Genomic DNA, 24,166 nt, shown 5'->3' with positions numbered 1-24,166 from the left:
TGCCATGTCCAATCTTTTCTTAAACACCTCCAGGGCTGGTGACTCCACTGCCTCCCTGGGCAGCCATTTAAATGTTTAATCACCATTTCTGTAAAGAAATTGATCCCAAAGTCCAACCTAAACCTCCCTTGATGCAGTGGGAGACTAAGTCCAAAAATGCTCAAAGTTGGTTGATATTTTCTTGGATAATTCTTAGGTAATTAAAATACTCTGGTTTTGTAAACACAAATATAAATTTAAAATATTATCTGGTAATTCAAGAAATGATTGGTTCCAAGGGAAAAACTTTAGGAATAATGTCGCTAATTAACCCTAGTATCATTCTGTATAATAGAGTAAAATAACATTTCAAAACAAAGGCCTATATTAATTAGACGAATTCAAAATAAGTGTGAAAATGACCATGACAGTTTTGCAGTAAACACATGAAGCTGGGATACTGAAAGATTTTTAATATTTTAGATACGGACATAAGTAATTTGAGGGGTTTTGTGATTAAATATTCTCATTGAAAATCAAATAAAACTCAAAAAAAGGTGATCTAATATATGCTGATTCTCATATGTTAGTATTATACTAATGCAAGGAAAATTTGAAAGATAAAAAGGGGGAAAGGGTTATGCAGTAACACATCTGCTGGCTCGAGGCAAGGGCAGCTGAACAGCTTCCTTGTGGCACCCGTTGTGTGGCAGCTGGGAGCAGAGCTTAGGAATGAGGGTGGCAGGGCGGCGTGCGGGGCTGGAAGCTGGATAAACCTCGGCCACGGGCGTGTGCTACAGGAGGGGGCTTCAGCCGTGCAGAAATCCAGGTCTTCCAGCATGTTCAGAAGCCGGTGGGACAGCATAGCCAGACAGCCGGGACAGGTGGCCACCAGGTGGCCCTGCTATAGCGACAGAGCTCATGTAGCAACAGTGCAAAGTAAGTGATAAAAGTGCAAGTTACAGTTGTCGTAAGGCAGAGTTATTTTATAGCGATCGAATTTTGTATCATCTAGTTTTAGCATTTTTTTCAAAAAAGGATTTTTGGTTTTGGTGCCGATGCTGCACAGATCTATTTATATGTGTTTATATTTATTACACAAACACTCGGCTAATTGATTACTTTTTTCGAGACTTTGTCACTCATAAAATTAAGACTCTGAAGATGCACGTGCAGTGTTAGGGAAACATTGCTTATTGGAAGAAACTTCTTGTAGTGTTTTCTCAGTAGGTAAGTACTAGAACTCAATTAATTAACATTGATTGATTTATTTTGGTGTTATCTCCTTACCTGCAGTCTTATAGTTTTATGTTTAAAAAGTAGTTAAGAGAATTATGGGTAGCTTATGTAATGGCAAAGCGATATGTGCAGTTATTATAATTTGGCAGACAGCATGGGATTTGTTAACCTTTGAACGCTTGTTTGTGCGTTTATGATATGCTGTGTAATTGCTGATTGTGCTGAGGGGTTTCCAAAAGTTCAAAGGGCTATGGGCTGGGATAGGAGTTGCCTAAAAGAGGTCAAAAGGCATTATAGTTTTATGGGTCCAATATTCAGCACCGAAAGAAGGGTCCATTTGGCAGAATGACCGGCTTGGAGTGATAATCTTGTTCTCTGGGGAAGATTTTGCATAGTTGTACTGTAATATTCTATAGAAGTTGGTCCTGGAAATATATTAAAAGTACAACAGCATTTTCCAAAATGAAACCACATCTGTTTATGCATGTATAAGAGTTAAACAATAATAAGAAAGTTATCTCCTGCTTTATATAATATGCTTCAAATAGTATAGTGCTAGTTACTGTCCCTTATTTCTTTTCAATGCTAACCATCCCATATTTGTGTGAGCTGCACTTTGTTAAATACACATTCATTCTTAATACAAATTTATTAAATATTAAATAATTTTGTTAAATAGTAAGACCAGCCAAAAATAAGGTTTAAGTTCAAGTGAGAATCTTCAAAAATTGAGATCAATCCTTAAAAAACAAGGACAGTTTGATTGCTGCAACAAAGAATATCAACCATGTGAAAGTTTGTTTTAGAGAAAAGAAAAAAGCCCAACCCACAAACACAAACCAGCGGTGATAAGGAACCTGGATATATGTAGTATTCACTTATAGTCTTTAGATGTTCCTGTTCCATTAGGGCTTTGGGCAATCCTATCGCTGTGGGCTGTTTATCAGCTTAGTGGCACTGCTCTCCTTTGGCAGGCCTTGAAAGTGTTAGTTTAATTGGTTGGCTCTGTAGCTTTTTTGGAATCCCCATAGAAACTGACCTCATGCGGAAGAGAAATTTGGGAAAGTTTTCTTCCCTTGCTTTTTGCTAAACTGCCCCTCACAGAGATAAAGTCATATTAAAGGAGAGTATGACAAGAACATTTGTCCAGCAAAGGGCCATAAAGATGATTAGTGGCCTGGAGTATCTCTCCTATTAGAAAAGCCTGAAAGGTACTGGAGTGACAGGTTTGGTGTGGGGATCACTTCAAGTAGCAGAACACACTGGGGTCCTGTGAGCGAGACCAGAGAGTGGCAGCAGCAGCAGCAGCAGCAGCAGGAGCGGTGATTTACCTGCTGGACTTTGGTTGAGGCTGCAGCATTCACCCAGCTGAGATGGGGACAGAGAGGTGCCAGAGCTGGGGACAGAGCTGTCTGAGGTGGGTGAAGGTGGGAGGCAGTGGCAGTGGAGGGGCAAAGGCAGCTGCTCACTGCTGAGACCAGGGGTGTGGTGGAAGGGCCTGCGGGATGAGGAGGAGCTCCTCGTGCCCCGTGGGACCTCTGTTGATTGAGTGCACTGCGTGGGACGAGTTTGACTGAAACCCTTTATTGGTAAAAGCATTTTGTCAGAAGAGGTCTGGGTCTTGTCAGCTTCTGGGTCTTGCCTGGGCACAGGAGGACCAGCAGCAACACCAGCATAAGCGAGTTCCTTATTCTCATCTCCTTGTGCCCCACTCGGTGAGGGGCTGGTTGAGAAGGGGCTGGGCCAGGAGAGCATCTGCTGGGCTGGTGCCTCCTCTCAGCTTTCCATGGCTGTGTCCCTCAGAAGAGCAGGACGCTGCGAATACTGAAAAGTGGAAGGGAAGGGAGGGTTTACTGGTGCTGCGGTTCAGGAGCAGGCAGCGGGGTCGGCAGGTGTGCCTGGGGACCAGCTGCCTTCTTTCCCTCCAGCCTCTTCCTCACTCAGCTGCATGAGACGTGCAGCAGTGGGGGAGCCTTCAAATCTCTGCTGAAGGGAACCCCTCAGGTGATAAGGCCACAGGATCTCAGTTGAGCTGAACCATGAGCTGCAGGGTTCCCTGTGCTGAACGTAGGCTCTTCCCTCTGAGTTATGGCAGATTGTCCCCCCACTGGGCTCTGGGCCCTGCTTCCTCAAAAGACTCAGGTGCTTTTTGAGAAGACAGTGTTGTGTGCTCTGCCTGCCAGAGCATTTGGGCTGTTTGACTTTTAGGAGCAGGTGCTGTTTGCTGTGCCTCACTCCTGCGAGTCAGGGTCTCACCTTTTTCCTGCCCGTAACAACTCAAATCCCTTGTTCACTTCAGCGAAGGGCAGCGTGTGCGTGATCAGCAAGTCTGAATTGAATTTCTTCTCCAAATAGCTGGAAACTAGTTTGGGCATACAATCTCTCGTCTTCCAGCCTAGAAAGAAGAGCAAGCAGCTACAGTGAATGATGAGAGAAATGCAGTTTTGGGAAGGGAGTGTCACTGTGAGGGTCAGGACTGAGGGACCAGTACTGGTGCCACTCTCTTGTGTGGTAATTTCCCCTCTTTGGAATGGGTGGGATAGCAGAGACAGTTTTATGTGTTATACTGTATGAACTATACACGTTTATTAGCATTTTTATTAGCATTTTTAGTGCTACTCTTTAATGCAGTGCTCCTCTTAAGTTCACTTCTTCATGAAAATCCTCTTTTAGTAGGATTTGTAAGCTACCATGAAAGGAAAAGCTGAAATTTCTAAAATGTTTTCTTAACTTTCATACCTCCAAGCAGTGACCCCTTGCATGTACGCCCAGTCAGCAGAAGCATAGGATCAAGGGAAATCTCTGAAGCCATATCCGGTACCCCAATCATCACACAGATGCCAGTGCTCATATTGCAGGAGGCCAGGGCAGCAATCTGATGGGACAGGGACATGAGTTAGAGAAAGCACTGTCGAGTTGGTCAGGAAAGTGTTCTTTCTGAGCTGTCATCTGCTCATCTGAAAACACATCCTCCCTTGTGCAGGAGACACTGAGAGTTCAAGGCCTCTTTTAGGACCTGTACACAGCTTTCTCTCACAAAGGTGTGCCCAGCAGTGCAGGCAGCAGGCAAGGAATTTCCCACCTGTGTGAATTTTTCCGTGATGGCAGCCTGTGACTGATCTGGGAGGGAAGACACGTGCCAAAATGCCACCTACCATGGTTTCTTGGAGGCCAATGGCCTCAAAGGAGTAGTCCACACCCTGTCCTGTCATCTCAGTGAGCACCTCCTGGATGGGCTTCTGGCAGTCTCGAGGGTTGATGCAGTCGGTGGCTCCCAGCTGCTTGGCCTTGGCAAACTTGTCCTTGTTGATATCCACGGCAATGATGCGGGAAGCTCCAGCTGCCTTGCAGCCCATGACAACAGAGAGGCCAACTCCTCCGAGGCCGAAGATGGCACAGGTGGAGCCTGGCTTTACCTGCACAGCACAGGGCCCTGTGAGTCTCCAGCGTGAGGAGGAGGAGGAGGAGGAGGAGAGGGGTTGGTGAGGGTGTGAGGGCAGCCTTGGGGTGCTCGACACGCCTGAACACCAACCTTGGCAGTGTTGATGGCAGCCCCATAGCCTGTGGAAAACCCACAGCCGAGCAAGCAGACTTTGTCCAGAGGTGCTGCAGGATCTATCTTGGCAACGGCGTACTCTGGGACCACGGTGTATTCTGCAAAGGTGCTGACCCACATGTAGTGGTGGATCTGCTTCCCTTTGCAAGTGAACCGGGTGGTTTTGTCAGGCATCAGGTTTTGTGGTTCAGAGAGACTGAGGAGAGGAGAAATCATTTGTATTTCATTGACTAAAGCACTGATGGGGGGGTGTCAGACTTGTTGTCACCCATGTAGGTGTAGGGGAATGTGAAGCAAACTCACTGGGATTTCAGGCAGTGATTGGATTCAGGATTCAGGCAGAAGCTGCATTCCCCACACTGAGGGACGCAAAGGGGAATGACTTTGTCTCCTGCAACAAAGTGGATCCCTTTTTGATACCTCTTGCTAAGCAGGCCCTGAGGGTGCTGGAGCACCTCTGCTGAGCTTTCCAATTGCAGCAACCCACCACAAACCCTTCCCTTCCTCTGTCAGGATGAATTACTCCAAGCCCCACTCATGTACATGAGGAACAGACCAGGAAAGTGTATGTGACAGTCCAGTGCAATGAGTGTGCACTCAGATGTTGAGCCACTGACTCAGGAACGGAGAGAAGTTTCTGAGCTGTTGTTAGCCTCACCCACTTTGAGGGCTGACTTGTGTGCATGTGTTTGGGTGTGCATTGATTACCTGGTTTCACAGAGGTCACTCCTTCTCCAACACTTTCCACAATCCCAGCTCCTTCATGGCCTAGGATAACTGGGAATTCCACAGTAGGAATGCAACCTTTCAAAACGTGTTCATCTGTGTGACAGATGCCGGTGGCCACAATCTGTTTTGAGGGGAAAGAGTAGACGATGAACTTTAGAAATAACCCAGCCTTTGTTTAACTGAATTTGTGGAATGATTTTCCACAGGACTTTTCTGGACAGTTAAGGCCTATGGGCAGACCCCAGGCCTTATTACATGGGTTATAGTCTTGTGGCTATCATTTGGTTATATCCAAATTATAGCCACAAGAAGTGCAATTCCTGCAAGGACGAAAAAAATTATTGAAATGTCTTTTTACCTTGATCCGGACTTCACCTGCCTTTGGAGGCGCAACCTCCACCTCCTCGACAGAGAGTTCTTTGCCCACGGCCCAGGCAACAGCAGCTCTGCATCTGATAACCTGGAAGCAACCCAGGATTAGGCTGTATGGGAATGTTCACCTTTGGCAAACGGCTGGGGATGGTTGTCCTACAATCACCAAAACTACAGCTGCCCAAGACGTGTCTCTGCACACTGCAATGCACTCATGGAGCTACACAACTGTCCTGTGCTGTTTCCTGGGGGACTTGCTGGGTGAGTGGGATGTGGTGGGAGAGCAGGAACACGTGAGTGCTCAGCTGTCCATGAAACCAAGTGATGTTCAGTAAACACTGGCATTGTGTGAAGAGTGAAATGCAAAGACAAAGTGACCAGTCCATAGAGAGTAAGGGTTGTGTTTTCCCTGGAAACTGAAAAGAATCCACCTGCCTTGTGTCTGCAGGACAGGGCTCTGTGGATGACAGCAGGGCAGCAGGGCTGAGCTGCTGTGGCACAAGAGAGGCTGTGGGCCCTTCCAACAGCACTGAGTGCTGATATCTGCCTGGCCTTGGACTGGTCTGAGCTAAGGAGAAGCTGAGGATAGCTCTGGCCCCTCTCATGTTTGCCATGAACACAAGTGAGTTCCAAACTGGCTTTTGGTAGGCGACATGGAGAAGATCCCTGAAGGGAAAAGACTCTGGTGTACTAGACAGATGTGACAGCAACACAGGCGCTTCTGCAGCTTAAGCACGAAGAACAGTACTTTGAGTTTCAGTGGGCTGAAGGTAACTAAGAGGGATTGGGAAACGGTCCATGTCTGGCTGGCAATTGGATAATTGCTTGCCTTACCAAAGCGATGCTTTGTGTGTGACATCACACAAATCCTACCCCAATCAACCCAAAACTGCTCTGACATCAGCAAAATGGAGCTTGAAGCTTGAAAAATGTATCGCCGTGGACAAGGCTGAATGCAGGAGATGAGTGGCTGCAAGATGGAAGAGCTCTATTTCCTGCCAAAGCAGGAGCAGAGAGTGGGATTGAGCAGGAGGGTGTTTTTCAGAGCAGTACAATTCAGTATCTCATTGCTGAGCTGGTGGGCTGGACAGAGGAGAAAGGCACTACCTAGTGCAGGTACTGACAGGTGCAGTTGTAGGAAAGCAGAAGCTCATGGAATTCAAAGGGGTTTGGAAGAGCTGGGGGAGTAAGGTGGGAGGAGAGAGGGCATGCAGTAGCAGTGCACAGGCTGAGCCATTTGCAGAGTATTTCCCCAAGAGCAGGGCAGCTCGGAAAGGAAGATGGAAAAGGCATTGTCCTTACTTTTCCCGAAGTGGCCATGTGGTCTTAGCAGAGGCGTTCCCGTTGCTTTATTGGTGTGGAGGGAAGCTGCTGCCTGTCTGGCCGAAGCTCTGTGTTGTAAAGTCCCCCAGTTGTGGAACTGGAGCACTCCTGGCGTGGCACTGTCGCTGGAGAGCAGAGAGCTGTGGTTAATCTGTGTCGGATGCTGGACACTGAGGAGCACAGGGAGTGATGAGGGGAGGAGCCGGATAGCTGGATGGGGTCAGAAGTCCTCCAGGGTGGATTTTATCAGTGACTCTGCCCTTGGGCCATTCCCTACTCCCCCTGCCTGAAAAGCATGAAGAGCACAGGAAGATTTTTTATTCCCTGCAATTGTTTTTTGGCAGGTGTGGAGGGAGGAGATTTGCAGCACTGCTGGGGCTTCCTGGGAGTCCCCTTGTTGCCAAGGCAGAGCATTTGAGCTGGTGGCCATTCACACCAAGGTATTTGCTAAAGGATTAAAAATTTAAAAAAAAGGTGAAACAAAAGGTAGTGAAAACATGATGTGACGTACAAATACACGTGACCTTCTGGATTGAAGCTCTGGATTGAAACTCTACTGTCTGTGCTGTTGCCACTGTTTTCACCGGAGTAGTAGGGGAGAATGTGTAAGGAAGGGATTTTTTCCCAAGGACACATTTGTTTCACTGATATGGAACCAGGTCCGTGAGTGGGTTCCGTCACTCCAGGCTCTCTGGGCTCCCACAGAGCTGTTTTCTGCTGAGGCACTGGACAAGGTGATTCATAGGGAGGATTGGATCAATAAGAGCTTGTTGGAGAACCTGGCCAAGATGAGCACCCTGAGGGTGACATAACCCCCATGGTTAGAAAGGAATCCTCCTCTGTGCCTTGAAAGGGTGCATTTGTACACCTAGGGAATGGGACAATTTCCTAGAAGACTACCACTAATGAAATAAAAATCCTTCTTGGATCAGGAAATGTTTAGAATGCTGTAATGAGTGGAACTTAACTCTTAGCTGTTGAACAAGATTATAGATATATTGATTTTATTTTTTTTTAAATCAAAAGATTCCTGTTGATGTTAGGATGCAAAAAAGATTAGACATGATCTTAAAAAAATGCAGCATTCATGAATTAGGAAGGCATTACTCTGTAGAGTCATGCTTAGGACACCCTGCTCTACAATTGATTCTGATGTCCTCCATAGAATCACAGAATCTCAGAATGCTTTGGATTGGAAGGGACCTTAAAGATCAGCTAGTTTCAACCTCTTTGCCACAGGCAGGAACACCTTTCACTAGACCAGATTGCTCAGAGCTCCATCCAACTGCCCTTGAACACTTCCAGGTACAGGGCATCCACAACTTCTCTACAACCTGTTCCAGTGTCTGACCACTGGAATATAATAAAAGAATTTCTCACTAAAATCTAATCTAAACTACTCTTTTTCATGCCTGTTTTCCTATCAGTTCAACCAACAGATTTGGTGGAGCAAAGATATGGTTCTTCTCCAGGACTTTCATGTGTTTTCATGTGTTTTGCAATCCTCATTTCACTCTGAAAGTGGACCAATTTAACTGGTTAGCCAAAACCTAAAAATACTCTTTAGGAGGTTCAGGCAGGCCCACTTTACACAGCTTTTGGGCCATAGTTTGGTTGGCTTTGATTGCCAATCCATTTTCTACATTGCACCAGAGTTGGAAAGCAATTCCAGGTGACAAATGCTCTATGGCTGATATCCTGTGTGATTGGAAGTGTTCAAAGTTTAAACCAACAAATTTTAAAAGAGCTGTAACAGATACTGAAATCATTCAACTGCTTCCTAGATAACATTCCATACATTGGCCTATGTTTTCATCTCACACATAAGGACATAAATGTGAACAGTGCTACCTGCATTTCACACCTGTTAAGACATGTCTAGTATCTGCTGTCGAGTTTATAACCTAAAAACTGCTTGTAGAAAGGTCTTTCAAAGGTGTAATATTATCTTCCCTTAAAACATCTGTGTGATGCTCTAGTCCACCAAACTTGCAAACCCAACATTGATGGGAAGACAACACAGAGCTGCTGTCTGCCGTGCTTGCAGTTGTGAAGTGCCATGGGAGACTGGCATTTCTGCAAAGGATTTGACATGTGTATTATTATGGCAGGGCGTTGCTAGTGAGATCCTGCTGCTGTGCAGCAACCTCTTACTTAAGATGAGAGGTTGTTTTTTTCTTATCTAATTAACAGAGGGAAAATCAAATCAAACTTGTATGTCAGCAGACACGGATTTAATGATTAACTTTTTAATGGTAGATGCTGTGTATCTCCATTCCACAGTATTTCCTATCCTGACTTGCTGCATGTATTCATGTATTAGACAAGTCTTAAGAATTGATCGGGGAGGTCAGATGTTTGTACAGATAGGCCCAGGCCTCAAGGTGTTTGTCTTCATCTTGGTAGTCAGGGCTCTGGCCCCCTGTGTGCATTAAGTTTGTTTACTGTCTGTATCAAAGCAGTGGAAAATTGGAAGAATCTTTGTCAGAAATCTCTGTGGAAAAGACCCTGAAATGCACTTGTGAGGGTTAAGTACAAATCTTGCCTTTTCCCCTGCCTGCGGCAGTTTCAAGTCCCCAGTAACGTTTAGTTAAAAGACAAAGGCAGATATTATTGCCTTTATTACTGACTCAGCATTAAATTTTTGTCTTCAGTGTACCATTTTTACATGCTACTGTGAAGGACAAACTGAATCATATCCTGCATTTGTTTGCAGGATTGATAATTCACTATTCTCTACCATGCCCTGTTGCTTTCATCTCCATTAGGACCAAAAATACTGTATACCTGATACAAAACAAACAGGGGACGAGTCAAATGAGGTAAGGAATGCGAGAGTTGCATCCACCCTGACGAATTTTACATTGAAGAGATATAAGAAAACCATTGATCAAAGTCTATTAAAAAATCAGTTGATTCCGTTCACTCTAGTGAAGGAGAATGGTGGAGGGGAAAATATGTTAAATAAAGAGCAGGACTCTTACAGCCATTGCTGATTGTGAGTCCATTCTATCACAGAATGATAAAATCCTAGAATATCTCAAATTGGAAGGGACCCATTTTGTGCACAGAACAAATTTAGCTGCCAGACTGGTTGTGATCCTGCTAGCTCCTACAGAATTTAATTCTGCCATGTAAGGAGCAATTTTGCTTTATAGTTTCTGAAAGGCTAGGTAGAGTACCTCTAGCACCCACATTTACATAAGGCAGGACATAAATGCACCTGTAATTTCTCTTCCTTATTCCAGTCTGTAAATTTCTCTGAAGTTGTTACCCAGAACAAAGCTAGGTCAGGAGAAAAGCCTGAGATCAGGAGGCAAAAGGGTCTAAAGAGGACAAATATGAATGGAGGAAGGAAAAATGAGGAGAGACTAGTACAAAGTAAAGTGATAAGAAAACCTGATGTTTAAATGAAAGGTGCTGGAGTGACAGGTTTGGTGTGGGGATCACTTCAAGTAGCAGAACACATTGTGGTCCTGTGAGTGAGACCAGAGAGCGGCAGCAGCAGCAGCAGGAGCGGTGATTTACCTGCTGGACTTTGGTTGAGGCTGCAGCATTCACCCAGCTGAGATGGGGACAGAGAGGTGTGCCAGAGCTGGGGACAGAGCTGTCTGAGGTGGGTGAAGGTGGGAGGCAGTGGCAGTGGAGGGGCAAAGGCAGCTGCTCACTGCAGAGACCAGGGGTGTGGTGGAAGGGCCTGCGGGATGAGGAGGAGCTTCTCGTGCCCCGTGGGACCTCTGTTGATTGAGTGCACTGCGTGGGACGAGTTTGACTGAAACCCTTTATTGGTAAAAGCATTTTGTCAGAAGAGGTCTGGGTCTTGTCAGCTTCTGGGTCTTGTCTGGGCACAGGAGGACCAGCAGCAACATCAGCATAGGCGAATTCCTTATTGTCGTCTCCTTGTGCCCCACCAGGTGAGGGGCTGGTTGAGAAGGGGCTGGGCCAGGAGAGCATCTGCTGGGCTGGTGCCTCCTCTCAGCTTTCCATGGCTGTGTCCCTCAGAAGAGCAGGACGCTGCGAATACTGAAAAGTGGAAGGGAAGGGAGGGTTTACTGGTGCTGCGGTTCAGGAGCAGGCAGCGGGGTCGGCAGGTGTGCCTGGGGACCAGCTGCCTTCTTTCCCTCCAGCCTCTTCCTCACTCAGCTGCATGAGACGTGCAGCAGTGGGGGAGCCTTCAAATCTCTGCTGAAGGGAACCCCTCAGGTGATAAGGCCACAGGATCTCAGTTGAGCTGAACCATGAGCTGCAGGGTTCCCTGTGCTGAACGTGGGCTCTTCCCTCTGAGTTATGGCAGATTGTCCCCCCACTGGGCTCTGGGCCCTGCTTCCTCAAAAGACTCAGGTGCTTTTTGAGAAGACAGTGTTGTGTGCTCTGCCTGCCAGAGCATTTGGGCTGTTTGACTTTTAGGAGGAGGTGCTGTTTGCTGTGCCTCGCTCCTGCTAGTCAGGGTCTCACCTTTTTCCTGCCCGTAACAACTCAAATCCCTCGTTCACTTCAGCGAAGGGCAGCGTGTGCGTGATCAGCAAGTCTGAATTGAATTTCTTCTCCAAATAGCTGGAAACTAGTTTGGGCATACAATCTCTCATCTTCCAGCCTAGAAAGAAGAGCAAGCAGCTACAGTGAATGATGGGAGAAATGCAGTTTTGGGAAGGGAGTGTTACTGTGAGGGTCAGGACTGAGGGACCAGTACTTGTGCTACTTTCTTGTGTGGTAATTTCCCTTTTTGGGATGGGTGGGATAGCAGAGACAGTTGTATGTTTTATATTATATGAACCACATAGGTTTATTAGCATTTTTGTTAGCATTTTAATGCTACTCTTTAATGCAGTGCTCCTCTTTAGTTCACTTCTTCATGAAAATCCTCTTTTAGTAGGATTTGTAAGCTACCATGAAAGGAAAAGCTGAAATTTCTAAAATGTTTTCTTAACTTTCATACCTCCAACCAGGGTCCCCTTCCATGCACGCCCAGTCAGCAGAAGCATAGGATCCAGGGAAATCTCTGAACCAGCATCCAGTTCCCCAATCATCACACAGATGCCAGTGTTCATATTGCAGGAGGCCAGGGCAGCAATCTGGTGGGACAGAGAGGTGAGTTAGAGAAAGCACTGGCAGGCTGGTCAGGAAAGTGTTCTTTCTGAGCTGTCATCTGGCCCTCCCTGCTCATCTGAAAACACATCCTCCCTTGTGCAGGAGACATGGATAGTTCATGGCCACTTTTAAGAGCCATACATTGTTTTCTCCCCAAACCAACAGGCTGCCTTTGTCTCACAAAGGTGTGCCCAGCAGTGCAGGCAGCAGGCAAGGAATTTCCCACCTGTGTGAATTTTTCCCTGGAAAATTTCCCAGGAGCCTGTGAATGATGTGAGAGGGAAGACACATGCCAAAATGCCACCTACCATGGTTTCTTTGAGGCCAATGGCCTCAAAGGAGTAGTCCACACCCTGTCCTGTCATCTCAGTGAGCACCTCCTGGATGGGCTTCTGGCAGTCTCGAGGGTTGATGCAGTCGGTGGCTCCCAGCTGCTTGGCCTTGGCAAACTTGTCCTTGTTGATATCCACGGCAATGATGCGGGAAGCTCCAGCTGCCTTGCAGCCCATGACAACAGAGAGGCCAACTCCTCCGAGGCCGAAGATGGCACAGGTGGAGCCTGGCTTTACCTGCACAGCACAGGGCCCTGTGAGTCTCCAGCGTGAGGAGGAGGAGGAGGAGGAGGAGAGGGGTTGGTGAGGGTGTGAGGGCAGCCTTGGGGTGCTCGACACGCCTGAACACCAACCTTGGCAGTGTTGATGGCAGCCCCATAGCCTGTGGAAAACCCACAGCCAAGCAAGCAGACTTTGTCCAGAGGTGCTGCAGGATCTATCTTGGCAACGGCGTACTCTGGGACCACGGTGTATTCTGCAAAGGTGCTGACCCACAGGAAGTGGTGGATCTGCTTCCCTTTGCAAGTGAACCGGGTGGTTTTGTCAGGCAGCAGGTTTTGTGGTTCAGAGGTACTATAGGGAGGTGCAAACATTTGTATTTCATTGACTAAAGCACTGATGGTGGGGTGTCAGACTTGTCAGAGAGTAGGTGTAGGTGTAGGGGAAGGTGAAGCAAACTCACTGGGATTTCAAGCAATAATTGGATTCGGGATTCAAACAGAAGCTGCATTCCCCACACTGAGGGACGCAAACGGGAATGACTTTGTCACCTGGAAGAACACATATCCCTTGTTAGGTGCCCCTCTGCGGGCAGACCCTGAGGGTGCTACCTGTTGGAGAGCTGAATCCTAGGCATGTGTTTTTGTGTGTGCCAGTTACCTGGTTTCACAGTGGTCACTCCTTCTCCAATGCTTTCCACGATTCCAGCTCCTTCATGGCCTGGGATAACTGGGAATTCTGCATTGGGAAAGCAGCCTTGCAAGAGGTGTTCATCCGTGCGACAGATGCCTGCCGCCACAAGCTGTTTGGAGAGGAAAGTGTTGGTGATCTGGCCTCTGACTTACTCAGTTTGTGGAAGTAATTTTCCCAGGGGTGCTATGGTGCCCCCACAATCAGTGCTGACACTCCATGGCAGCAGGCTATGCCTGGGCTGGGCTTTCCCCTTCTCCTCATGCTGAATGCTCCATGTGGCTTTCCTCCCGACTGAGCTGGAGGTGGGACTGGAGAGGAGGCCACAGTGAGGATCACAGGGGTCAGTCCAGCAGAGCACGGGCTGGAGATGCCAATTCCTATGAGACAGCTTAGGCAAGGACTAGTCTGAAACAGAGGCCCTGGCAGATGGTGTCTTTGAGCTAAGGCAGCTCTGGACACTTAAAGCCTACTGGCAGACAGAGATCTCTGAGTTATATCCAAGGTATAGCCACAAGAAGAGCAATTCCCACAAGGGTGAAGAAGAAGTAATTGAAATGTGTTTTTACCTTGATCCGGACTTCACCTGCCTTTGGAGGTGCAACCTCCACCTCCTCAATGGAGAGTGGGTGTCCTGCAGCCCAGGCAACAGCAGCTCTGCATCTGATAACCTTGAAGCAACCAAGAGGATTACTCTGCATGGGAACATTTTCCTTTAGCACACGCTTGGGGACAGTTATCCTGCAAGCATCTAAACCAGAGATGGACAAACTTGGTAGTGCTCAGCTTCCCCTGAAGTCAAGTGATACTCAGTAAACACTGGCCTAGTTTAGGGTCTGAGGAAACACCATTTGTGCTTTGTCATGCAAAGAGTATCAGGTATAACTTTGGAAAATGATTGGGGTTTTATGGCTTCAGGGGATTTTTCCTAACACTGTCATATGTTAATGGACAGATTGTGCTCCCATGGCAACTGTGGACCCTACCTAGTGCCAATGCCACAAAGAGCTTTGATGTCAGCCTTGTAAGACACTGGGCTGAAGGTAACTGAGAGGGGTTAGGGAACGGTCCCCATCTGGTTGACAACTGGACCGTTTTTCCCTTGCCAAAAGGATGATTTGTGTGTGATGTTGCTCAAACCCTGCTCAACTGATAAACCCAAAGCTGGTTTGACATCAGCAAAATGGAGCTTGCAGATTGAAAGGGTATTGCCATGGACAAGCTGAATGCAGGAGATGAGTGGCTGCAAGATGGAACCACTGAAGAGCTACATTTCCTGCCAAAGCAAGGGCACAGAGTGGGATTGAGCAGGAGGGTTTTTCCAGAGCAGTACAATTCTGTATTTTCATTCCTGAGCTGGTGGGCGGGACAGAGGAGAAAGGCACTACCTAGTGCAGGTACTGACAGGTGCAGTTGTAGGAAAGCAGAAGCTCATGGAATTCAAAGGGGTTTGGAAGAGCTGGGGGAGTAAGGTGGGAGGAGAGAGGGCATGCAGTAGCAGTGCACAGGCTGAGCCATTTGCAGAGTATTTCCCCAAGAGCAGGGCAGCTCGGAAAGGAAGATGGAAAAGGCATTGTCCTTACTTTTCCCGAAGTGGCCATGTGGTCTTAGCAGAGGCGTTCCCGTTGCTTTATTGGTGTGGAGGGAAGCTGCTGCCTGTCTGGCCGAAGCTCTGTGTTCTAAAGTCCCCTAGCTGTGGAACTGGAGCACTCCTGGCGTGGCACTGTCACTGGAGAGCAGAGAGCTGTGGTTAATCTGTGTCGGATGCTGGACGAGGACAGAAACTGCTGAGGGGAGGAGTCTGATAGTGGCTGGGAGATGGAGGAGGGCAGAAGTCCTCCAGGGTGGCTTTTATCAGTGACTCTGCCTTCGGGCCATTCCCTACTCCCCCTGCCTGAAAGGCACAGGAAGCTCAGGAAGGTTTTTTTTTTTCCCTCCATTTGTTTTTTGGCAGGTGTGGAGGGAGGAGATTTGCAGCACTGCTGGGGCTTCCTCGGAGTCCCCTTGTTGCCAAGGCAGAGCATTTGAGCTGGTGGCCATTCACACCAAGGTATTTGCTAAAGGATTAAAAATTTAAAAAAAAAGGTAAAACAGAAGGTAGTGAAAACATGATGTGACGTACAAATACACGTGACCTTCTGGATTGAAACTCTACTGTCTGTGCTGTTGCCGCTGTTTTCACCTGAGGAGTAGGGGAGAATGTGTAAGGAAGGGATTTTTTCCCGAGGACACATTTGTTTCACTGATATGGAACCAGGTCCGTGAGTGGGTTCCGTCACTCCAGGCTCTCTGGGCTCCCACAGAGCTGTTTTCTGCTGAGGCACTGGACAAGGTGATTTATAGGGAGGATTAGATCAATAAGAGCTTGTTGGAGAACCTGGCCAAGATGAGCACCCTGAGGGTGATGCAACCCCCATGGTTAGAAAGGAATCCTCCTCTGTGCCTTGAAAGGGTGCATTTGTACACCTAGGGAATGGGACAATTTCCTAGAAGACTGCCACTAATGAAATAAAAATCCTTCTTGGATCAGGAAATGTTTAGAATGCTGTAATGAGTGGAACTTAACTCTTAGCTGTTGAACAAGATTATAGATATATTGATTTGATTTTTTTTTAAATCAAAAGATTCCTGTTGACGTTAGGATGCAAAAAAGATTAGACGTGATCTTAAAAAAATGCAGCATTCATGAATTAGGAAGGCATTACTCTGTAGAGTCATGCTTAGGACACCCTGCTCTACAATTGATTCTGATGTCCTCCATAGAATCACAGAATCTCAGAATGCTTTGGATTGGAAGGGACCTTAAAGATCAGCTAGTTTCAACCTCTTTGCCACAGGCAGGAACACCTTTCACTAGACCAGATTGCTCAGAGCTCCATCCAACTGCCCTTGAAAACTTCCAGGTACAGGGCATCCACAACTTCTCTACAACCTGTTCCAGTGTCTGACCACTGGAATATAATAAAAGAATTTCTCACTAAAATCTAATCTAAACTACTCTTTTTCATGCCTGTTTTCCTATCAGTTCAACCAACAGATTTGGTGGAGCAAAGATATGGTTCTTCTCCAGGACTTTCATGTGTTTTCATGTGTTTTGCAATCCTCATTTCACTCTGAAAGTGGACCAATTTAACTGGTTAGCCAAAACCTAAAAATACTCTTTAGGAGGTTCAGGCAGGCCCACTTTACACAGCTTTTGGGCCATAGTTTGGTTGGCTTTGATTGCCAATCCATTTTCTACATTGCACCAGAGTTGGAAAGCAATTCCAGGTGACAAATGCTCTATGGCTGATATCCTGTGTGATTGGAAGTGTTCAAAGTTTAAACCAACAAATTTTAAAAGAGCTGTAACAGATACTGAAATCATTCAACTGCTTCCTAGATAACATTCCATACATTGGCCTATGTTTTCATCTCACACATAAGGACATAAATGTGAACAGTGCTACCTGCATTTCACACCTGTTAAAACATGTCTAGTATCTGCTGTTGAGTTTATAACCTAAAAACTGCTTGTAGAAAGGTCTTTCAATGGTGTAATATTATCTTTCCTTAAAACATCTGTGTGATGCTCTAGTCCACCAAACTTGCAAACCCGACATTGATGGGAAGACAACACAGAGCTGCTGTCTGCCGTGCTTGCAGTTGTGAAGTGCCATGGGTGGCTGGCATCTCTGCAAAGGATTTGACATGTGTGTGATTATGGCAGGGAGTTGCTAGTGAGATCCTGCTGCTGTGCAGCAACCTCTTACTTAAGACGAGAGGTTGTTTTTTTCTTATCTAATTAACAGAGGGAAAATCAAATCAAACTTGTATGTCAGCAGACACGGATTTAATGATTAACTTTTTAATGGTAGATGCTGTGTATCTCCATTCCACAGTATTTCCTATCCTGACTTGCTGCATGTATTCATGTATTAGACAAGTCTTAAGAATTGATCGGGGAGGTCAGATGTTTGTACAGATAGGCCCAGGCCTCACAAGGTGTTTGTCTTCATCTTGGTAGTCAGGGCTCTGGCCCCCTGTGTGCATTAAGTTTGTTTACTGTCTGTATCAAAGCAGTGGAAAATTGGAAGAATCTTTGTCAGAAATCTCTGTGGAAAAGACCCTGAAATGCACTTGTGAGGGTTAAGTACAAATCTTGCCTTTTCCCCTGCTTGCAGCAGTTTCAAGTCCCCAGAAACGTTTAGTTAAAAGACAAAGGCAGATATTATTGCCTTTATTACTGACTCAGCATTAAATTTTTGTCTTCAGTGTACCATTTTTACATGCCACCATGAAGGACAAACTGAATCATATCCTGCATTTGTTTGCAGGATTGATAATTCACTATTCTCTACCATGCCCTGTTGCTTTCATCTCCATTAGAACCAAAAATACTGTATACCTGATACAAAACAAAAGGGGGACGAGTCAAATGAGGTAAGGAATGCGAGAGTTGCATCCACCCTGACGAATTTTACATTGAAGAGATATAAGAAAACTATTGATCAAAGTCTATTAAAAAATCAGTTGATTCCGTTCACTCTAGTGAAGGAGAAAGGTGGAGGGGAAAAATATGTTAAATAAAGAGCAGGAGTCTTACAGCCATTGCTGATTGTGAGTCCATTCTATCACAGAATGATAAAATCCTAGAATATCTCAAATTGGAAGGGACCCATTTTGTGCACAGAACAAATTTAGCTGCCAGACTGGTTGTGATCCTGCTAGCTCCTACAGAATTTAATTCTGCCATGTAAGGAGGAATTTTGCTTTATAGTTTCTGAAAGGCTGGGTAGAGTACCTTTAGCACCCACATTTACATAAGGCAGGACATAAATGCACCTGTAATTTCTCTTCCTTATTCCAGTCTGTAAATTTTTCTGAAGTTGTTATCCAGAACAAAGCTAGGTCAGGAGAAAAGCCTGAGATCAGGAGGCAAAAGGGTCTAAAGAGGACAAATATGAATGGAGGAAGGAAAAATGAGGAGAGACTAGTACAAAGTAAAGTGATAAGAAAACCTGATGTTTAAATGAAAGGTGCTGGAGTGACAGGTTTGGTGTGGGGATCACTTCAAGTAGCAGAACACATTGTGGTCCTGTGAGTGAGACCAGAGAGCAGCAGCAGCAGCAGCAGCAGCAGCAGGAGCGGTGATTTACCTGCTGGACTTTGGTTGAGGCTGCAGCATTCACCCAGCTGAGATGGGGACAGAGAGGTGTGCCAGAGCTGGGGACAGAGCTGTCTGAGGTGGGTGAAGGTGGGAGGCAGTGGCAGTGGAGGGGCAAAGGCAGCTGCTCACTGCAGAGACCAGGGGTGTGGTGGAAGGGCCTGCGGGATGAGGAGGAGCTCCTCATGCCCCGTGAGACCTCTGTTGATTGAGTGCACTGCGTGGGACGAGTTTGACTGAAACCTTTTATTGGTAAAAGCATTTTGTCAGAAGAGGGATGCTTCTGGGTCTTGTCTGGGCACAGGAGGACCAGCAGCAACATCAGCATAGGCGAATTCCTTATTGTCGTCTCCTTGTGCCCCACCAGGTGAGGGGCTGGTTGAGAAGGGGCTGGGCCAGGAGAGCATCTGCTGGGCTGGTGCCTCCTCTCAGCTTTCCATGGCTGTGTCCCTCAGAAGAGCAGGACACTGCGAATACTGAAAAGTGGAAGGGAAGGGAGGGTTTACTGGTGCTGCGGTTCAGGAGCAGGCAGCGGGGTCGGCAGGTGTGCCTGGGGACCAGCTGCCTTCTTTCCCTCCAGCCTCTTCCTCACTCAGCTGCATGAGACGTGCAGCAGTGGGGGAGCCTTCAAATCTCTGCTGAAGGGAACCCCTCAGGTGATAAGGCCACAGGATCTCAGTTGAGCTGAACCATGAGCTGCAGGGTTCCCTGTGCTGAACGTAGGCTCTTCCCTCTGAGTTATGGCAGATTGTCCCCCCACTGGGCTCTGGGCCCTGCTTCCTCAAAAGACTCAGGTGCTTTTTGAGAAGACAGTGTTGTGTGCTCTGCCTGCCAGAGCATTTGGGCTGTTTGACTTTTAGGAGCAGGTGCTGTTTGCTGTGCCTCACTCCTGCTAGTCAGGGTCTCACCTTTTTCCTGCCCGTAACAACTCAAATCCCTCGTTCACTTTAGCAAAGGGCAGCGTGTGCGTGATCAGCAAGTCTGAATTGAATTTCTTCTCCAAATAGCTGGAAACTAGTTTGGGTATACAATCTCTTGACTTCCAGCCTAGAATGAAGAGCAAGCAGCTACAGTGAATGATGGGAGAAATGCAGTTTTGGGAAGGGAGTGTTACTGTGAGGGTCAGGACTGAGGGACCAGTACTGGTGCCACTCTCTTGTGTGGTAATTTCCCCTCTTTGGAATGGGTGGGATAGCAGAGACAGTTGTATGTGTTATACTGTATGAACTATACACATTTATTAGCATTTTTATTAGCATTTTTAGTGCTACTCTTTAATGTAGTGCTCCTTTTTAGTTCACTTCTTCATGAAAATCCTCTTTTAATAGGATTTGTAAACTGCCATGAAAGGAAAAGCTGAAATTTCTAAAATGTTTTCTTAACTTTCATACCTCCAAACGCTGACCCCTTCCATGTACGCCCAGTCAGCAGAAGCATAGGGTCAAGGGAAATGCCTGAAGGCGAATCCGGTACCCCAATCATCACACAGATGCCAGTGCTCATATTACAGGAGGCCAGGGCAGCAATCTGATGGGACAGAGAGGTGAGTTAGAGAAAGCACTGGCAGGCTGGTCAGGAAAGTGTTCTTTCTGAGCTGTCATCTGGCCCTCCCTGCTCATCTGAAAACACATCCTCCCTTGTGCAGGAGACACTGAGAGTTCAAGGCCTCTTTTAGGTCCTGTACACAGCTTTCTCTCACAAAGGTGTGCCCAGCAGTGCAGGCAGCAGGCGAGGAACTTCCCACCTGTGTGAATTTTTCCGTGATGGCAACCTGTGACTGATCTGGGAGGGAAGACACGTGCCAAAATGCCACCTACCATGGTTTCTTTGAGGCCAATGGCCTCAAAGGAGTAGTCCACACCCTGTCCTGTCATCTCAGTGAGCACCTCCTGGATGGGCTTCTGGCAGTCTCGAGGGTTGATGCAGTCGGTGGCTCCCAGCTGCTTGGCCTTGGCAAACTTGTCCTTGTTGATATCCACGGCAATGATGCGGGAAGCTCCAGCTGCCTTGCAGCCCATGACAACAGAGAGGCCAACTCCTCCGAGGCCGAAGACGGCACAGGTGGAGCCTGGCTTTACCTGCACAGCACAGGGCCCTGTGAGTCTCCAGCGTGAGGAGGAGGAGGAGGAGGAGGAGAGGGGTTGGTGAGGGTGTGAGGGCAGCCTTGGGGTGCTCGACACGCCTGAACACCAACCTTGGCAGTGTTGATGGCAGCCCCATAGCCTGTGGAAAACCCACAGCCGAGCAAGCAGACTTTGTCCAGAGGTGCTGCAGGATCTATCTTGGCAACGGCGTACTCTGGGACCACGGTGTATTCTGCAAAGGTGCTGACCCACATGTAGTGGTGGATCTGCTTCCCTTTGCAAGTGAACCGGGTGGTTTTGTCAGGCAGCAGGTTTTGTGGTTCAGAGAGACTGTGGAGAGGAGAAATCTTTTGTATTTCATTGACTAAAGCACTGATGGTGTTGTCAGACTTGTTGTCAGACAGCCAACCCCATGTAGGTGTAGGGGATGGTGAAGCAAACTCACTGGCATTTCAGGCAGTAATTGGATTCAGGATTCAGGCAGAAGCTGCATTCCCCACACTGAGGGAGGCAAAGGGGAATGACTTTGTCTCCTGCAACAAAGTGGATCCCTTTTTGATACCTCTTGCTAAGCAGGCCCTGAGGGTGCTGGAGCACCTCTGCTGAGCTTTCCAATTGCAGCAACCCACCACAAACCCTTCCCTTCCTCTGTCAGGATGAATTACTCCAAGCCCCACTCATGTACATGAGGAACAGACCAGGAAAGTGTATGTGACAGTCCAGTGCAATGAGTGTGCACTCAGATGTTGAGCCACTGACTCAGGAACGGAGAGAAGTTTCTGAGCTGTTGTTAGCCTCACCCACTTTGAGGGCTGACTTGTGTGCATGTGTTTGGGTGTGCATTGATTACCTGGTTTCACAGAGGTCACTCCTTCTCCAACACTTTCCACAATCCCAGCTCCTTCATGGCCTAGGATAACTGGGAATTCCACATTAGGAAAGCAACCTTTCAAAACGTGTTCATCTGTGTGACAGATGCCGGTGGCCACAATCTGTTTGGAGGGGAAAGAGTAGACGATGAACTATAGAAATAGCCCAGCCTTTGTTTAACTGAATTTGTGGAATGATTTTCCACAGGACTCCTCTGGACAGTTAAGGCCTATGGGCAGACCCCAGGCCTTATTATATGGGTTATAGTCTTGTGGCTATCATTTGGTTATATCCAAATTATAGCCACAAGAAGTGCAATTCCTGCAAGGGAGAAAAAACTTATTGAAATGTCTTTTTACCTTGATCCGGACTTCACCTGCCTTTGGAGGCGCAACCTCCACCTCCTCAACAGAGAGTTCTTTGCCCACGGCCCAGGCAACAGCAGCTCTGCATCTGATAACCTGGAAGCAACCCAGGATTAGGCTGTATGGGAATGTTCACCTTTGGCAAACGGCTGGGGATGGTTGTCCTACAATCACCAAAACTACAGCTGCCCAACACGTGTCTCTGCACACTGCAATGCACTCATGGAGCTACACAACTGTCCTGTGCTGTTTCCTGGGGGACTTGCTGGGTGAGTGGGATGTGGTGGGAGAGCAGGAACACGTGAGTGCTCAGCTGTCCATGAAACCAAGTGATGTTCAGTAAACACTGGCATTGTGTGAAGAGTGAAATGCAAAGACAAAGTGACCAGTCCATAGAGAGTAAGGGTTGTGTTTTCCCTGGAAACTGAATAGAATCCACCTGCCTTGTGTCTGCAGGACAGGGCTCTGTGGATGACAGCAGGGCAGCAGGGCTGAGCTGCTGTGGCACAAGAGAGGCTGTGGACCCTTCCAACAGCACTGAGTGCTGATATCTGCCTGGCCTTGGACTGGTCTGAGCTAAGGAGAAGCTGAGGATAGCTCTGGCCCCTCTCATATTTGCCATGTAAACATGAAGTGAGTTCCAAACTGTCTTTTGGTAGGCGACATGGAGAAGATCCCTGAAGGGAAAAGACTCTGGTGTACTAGACAGATGTGACAGCAACACAAGCGCTTCTGCAGCTTCAGCACAAAGAACAGTACTTTGAGTTTCAGTGGGCTGAAGGTAACTAAGAGGGATTAGGAAACGGTCCATGTCTGGGTGGTAATTAGATAATTGCTTGCCTTACCAAAGCGATGCTTTGTGTGTGACATCACACAAAAATTCTGCACTGATCAACCCAAAACTGCTCTGACATCAGCAAAATGGAGCTTGAAGCTTGAAAATAACATCGCCGTGGACAAGGCTGAATGCAGGAGATGAGTGGCTGCAAGATGGAAGAGCTCTATTTCCTGCCAAAGCAGGAGCAGAGAGTGGGATTGAGCCGGAGGGTGTTTTTCAGAGCAGTACAATTCAGTATCTCATTGCTGAGCTGGTGGGCTGGACAGAGGAGAAAGGCACTACCTAGTGCAGGTACTGACAGGTGCAGTTGTAGGAAAGCAGAAGCTCATGGAATTCAAAGGGGTTTGGAAGAACTGGGGGAGTAAGGGAGTAAGCTGGGAGGAGAGAGGGCATGCAGTAGCAGTGCACAGGCTGAGCCATTTGCAGAGTATTTCCCCAAGAGCAGGGCAGCTCGGAAAGGAAGATGGAAAAGGCATTGTCCTTACTTTTCCCGAAGTGGCCATGTGGTCTTAGCAGAGGCGTTCCCGTTGCTTTATTGGTGTGGAGGGAAGCTGCTGCCTGTCTGGCCGAAGCTCTGTGTTGTAAAGTCCCCCAGTTGTGGAACTGGAGCACTCCTGGCGTGGCACTGTCGCTGGAGAGCAGAGAGCTGTGGTTAATCTGTGTTGGATGTTGGACACTGAGGAGCACAGGGAGTGCTGAGGGGAGGAGCCGGATAGCTGGATGGGGTCAGAAGTCCTCCAGGGTGGCTTTTATCAGTGACTCTGCCCTTAGGCCTTTCCCTGCTTCCCCTGCCTGAAAGGCATGGAGAGCACAGGAAGATTTTTTTTCCTCCAGTTGTTTTCTGGCAGGTGTATAGGGAGGAGATTTGTAGCACTGCTGGGGCTTCCTCAGTGTCTCTGGGTTGCCAAGGCAGAGCATTTGACCTGGTGGACGTTCACACCAAGGTATTTACTAAAGGATTAAAAATTCAAAGAAAAAAAAAGAAAAAAGAAAAGGTAGTGAAAACATGATGTGATGTACAGATACACATGTCCTTCTGGATTGAAGCTTTACTATCTGTGGTATTGCAGCTGTTTTCACCTGAGTAGTAAGGTGACAGTGTCTCAGGAAGGGACTTTTTCCAAGGATACATTTCCTTCACTGATGTGTAACCCAGTCTGTTAGTGGGCTCACTCTCCCCAAGCTCTCTGGGTTCCCACAGAGCTGTTTTCTGCTGAGGCATTGGACAACGTGATTTATAGGAGAATGGATGAATAAGAGCTTGTTGGAGACCTAGGCTGAGAGGAGCAGCATGTGTGTTTGGGAACTGCTTCTGCATTTTGGAAGATGTCAGTCC

The 24,166-nt window shown here is 47.3% G+C and overlaps 2 protein-coding genes across 6 annotated transcripts; both read right to left on the bottom strand.

The window, feature by feature from the left end:
• Window positions 1-2,786: 2,786 nt before the first annotated feature.
• Window positions 2,787-7,410, bottom strand: LOC127472100 (alcohol dehydrogenase 1-like). The gene is made up of 9 exons (XM_051789789.1): window positions 7,178-7,410; window positions 5,862-5,963; window positions 5,483-5,624; window positions 5,078-5,165; window positions 4,751-4,970; window positions 4,374-4,634; window positions 3,958-4,093; window positions 3,475-3,613; window positions 2,787-3,042 (listed from the first exon to the last, which is right to left on the bottom strand). The coding sequence occupies exons 1-9, from the start codon at window positions 7,193-7,195 to the stop codon at window positions 3,018-3,020; spliced, it is 1,131 nt and encodes a 376-aa protein (XP_051645749.1). The 5' UTR covers window positions 7,196-7,410; the 3' UTR covers window positions 2,787-3,017.
• Window positions 7,411-10,965: 3,555 nt separating this feature from the next.
• Window positions 10,966-23,583, bottom strand: LOC127472098 (alcohol dehydrogenase 1-like). Of its 5 annotated transcripts, XM_051789785.1 has the most exons (10): window positions 23,316-23,583; window positions 22,029-22,088; window positions 14,097-14,138; window positions 13,498-13,639; window positions 13,301-13,388; window positions 12,972-13,191; window positions 12,595-12,855; window positions 12,135-12,270; window positions 11,654-11,792; window positions 10,966-11,221 (listed from the first exon to the last, which is right to left on the bottom strand). In XM_051789785.1, the coding sequence occupies exons 1-10, from the start codon at window positions 23,331-23,333 to the stop codon at window positions 11,197-11,199; spliced, it is 1,131 nt and encodes a 376-aa protein (XP_051645745.1). In that variant the 5' UTR covers window positions 23,334-23,583; the 3' UTR covers window positions 10,966-11,196. The 5 variants fall into 5 exon arrangements, with proteins under 5 accessions (XP_051645745.1, XP_051645743.1, XP_051645746.1 ...); XM_051789783.1 differs by lacking the exons at window positions 22,029-22,088; window positions 23,316-23,583 and adding an exon at window positions 15,111-15,340 and having other exon boundaries at window positions 12,972-13,233; window positions 14,097-14,198; XM_051789786.1 differs by lacking the exons at window positions 22,029-22,088; window positions 23,316-23,583 and adding an exon at window positions 15,111-15,339 and having other exon boundaries at window positions 14,097-14,198.
• Between the last annotated feature and the right edge of the window lie 583 nt (window positions 23,584-24,166).

The sequence above is a fragment of the Manacus candei genome, unplaced genomic scaffold (assembly GCF_025592945.1).
Source record: "Manacus candei isolate 608988 ecotype Guabito, Panama unplaced genomic scaffold, ASM2559294v1 h1tg000028l, whole genome shotgun sequence".
Classification (NCBI taxonomy): domain Eukaryota; kingdom Metazoa; phylum Chordata; class Aves; order Passeriformes; family Pipridae; genus Manacus; species Manacus candei.
Note: the sequence above shows the minus strand (reverse complement) of the source record. Positions and strands in the feature narration are given on the sequence as shown.

Excerpts from the sequence above, each read along its gene's own strand:
- LOC127472100 (XM_051789789.1), bottom strand. Across the intron at positions 4,971-5,077 it reads AATCACTGCCTGAAATCCCA|TCTCTCTGAACCACAAAACC; the intron begins GTGAGTTTGCTT and ends TCCTCTCCTCAG. Across the intron at positions 4,094-4,373 it reads TTGGCCTCCAAGAAACCATG|ATTGCTGCCCTGGCCTCCTG; the intron begins GTAGGTGGCATT and ends CTGTCCCATCAG.
- LOC127472098 (XM_051789783.1), bottom strand. Across the intron at positions 13,389-13,497 it reads AGTGACCACTGTGAAACCAG|GTGACAAAGTCATTCCCGTT; the intron begins GTAACTGGCACA and ends GTGTTCTTCCAG. Across the intron at positions 11,793-12,134 it reads GAAGGGGACCCTGGTTGGAG|GCTGGAAGATGAGAGATTGT; the intron begins GTATGAAAGTTA and ends TCTTCTTTCTAG.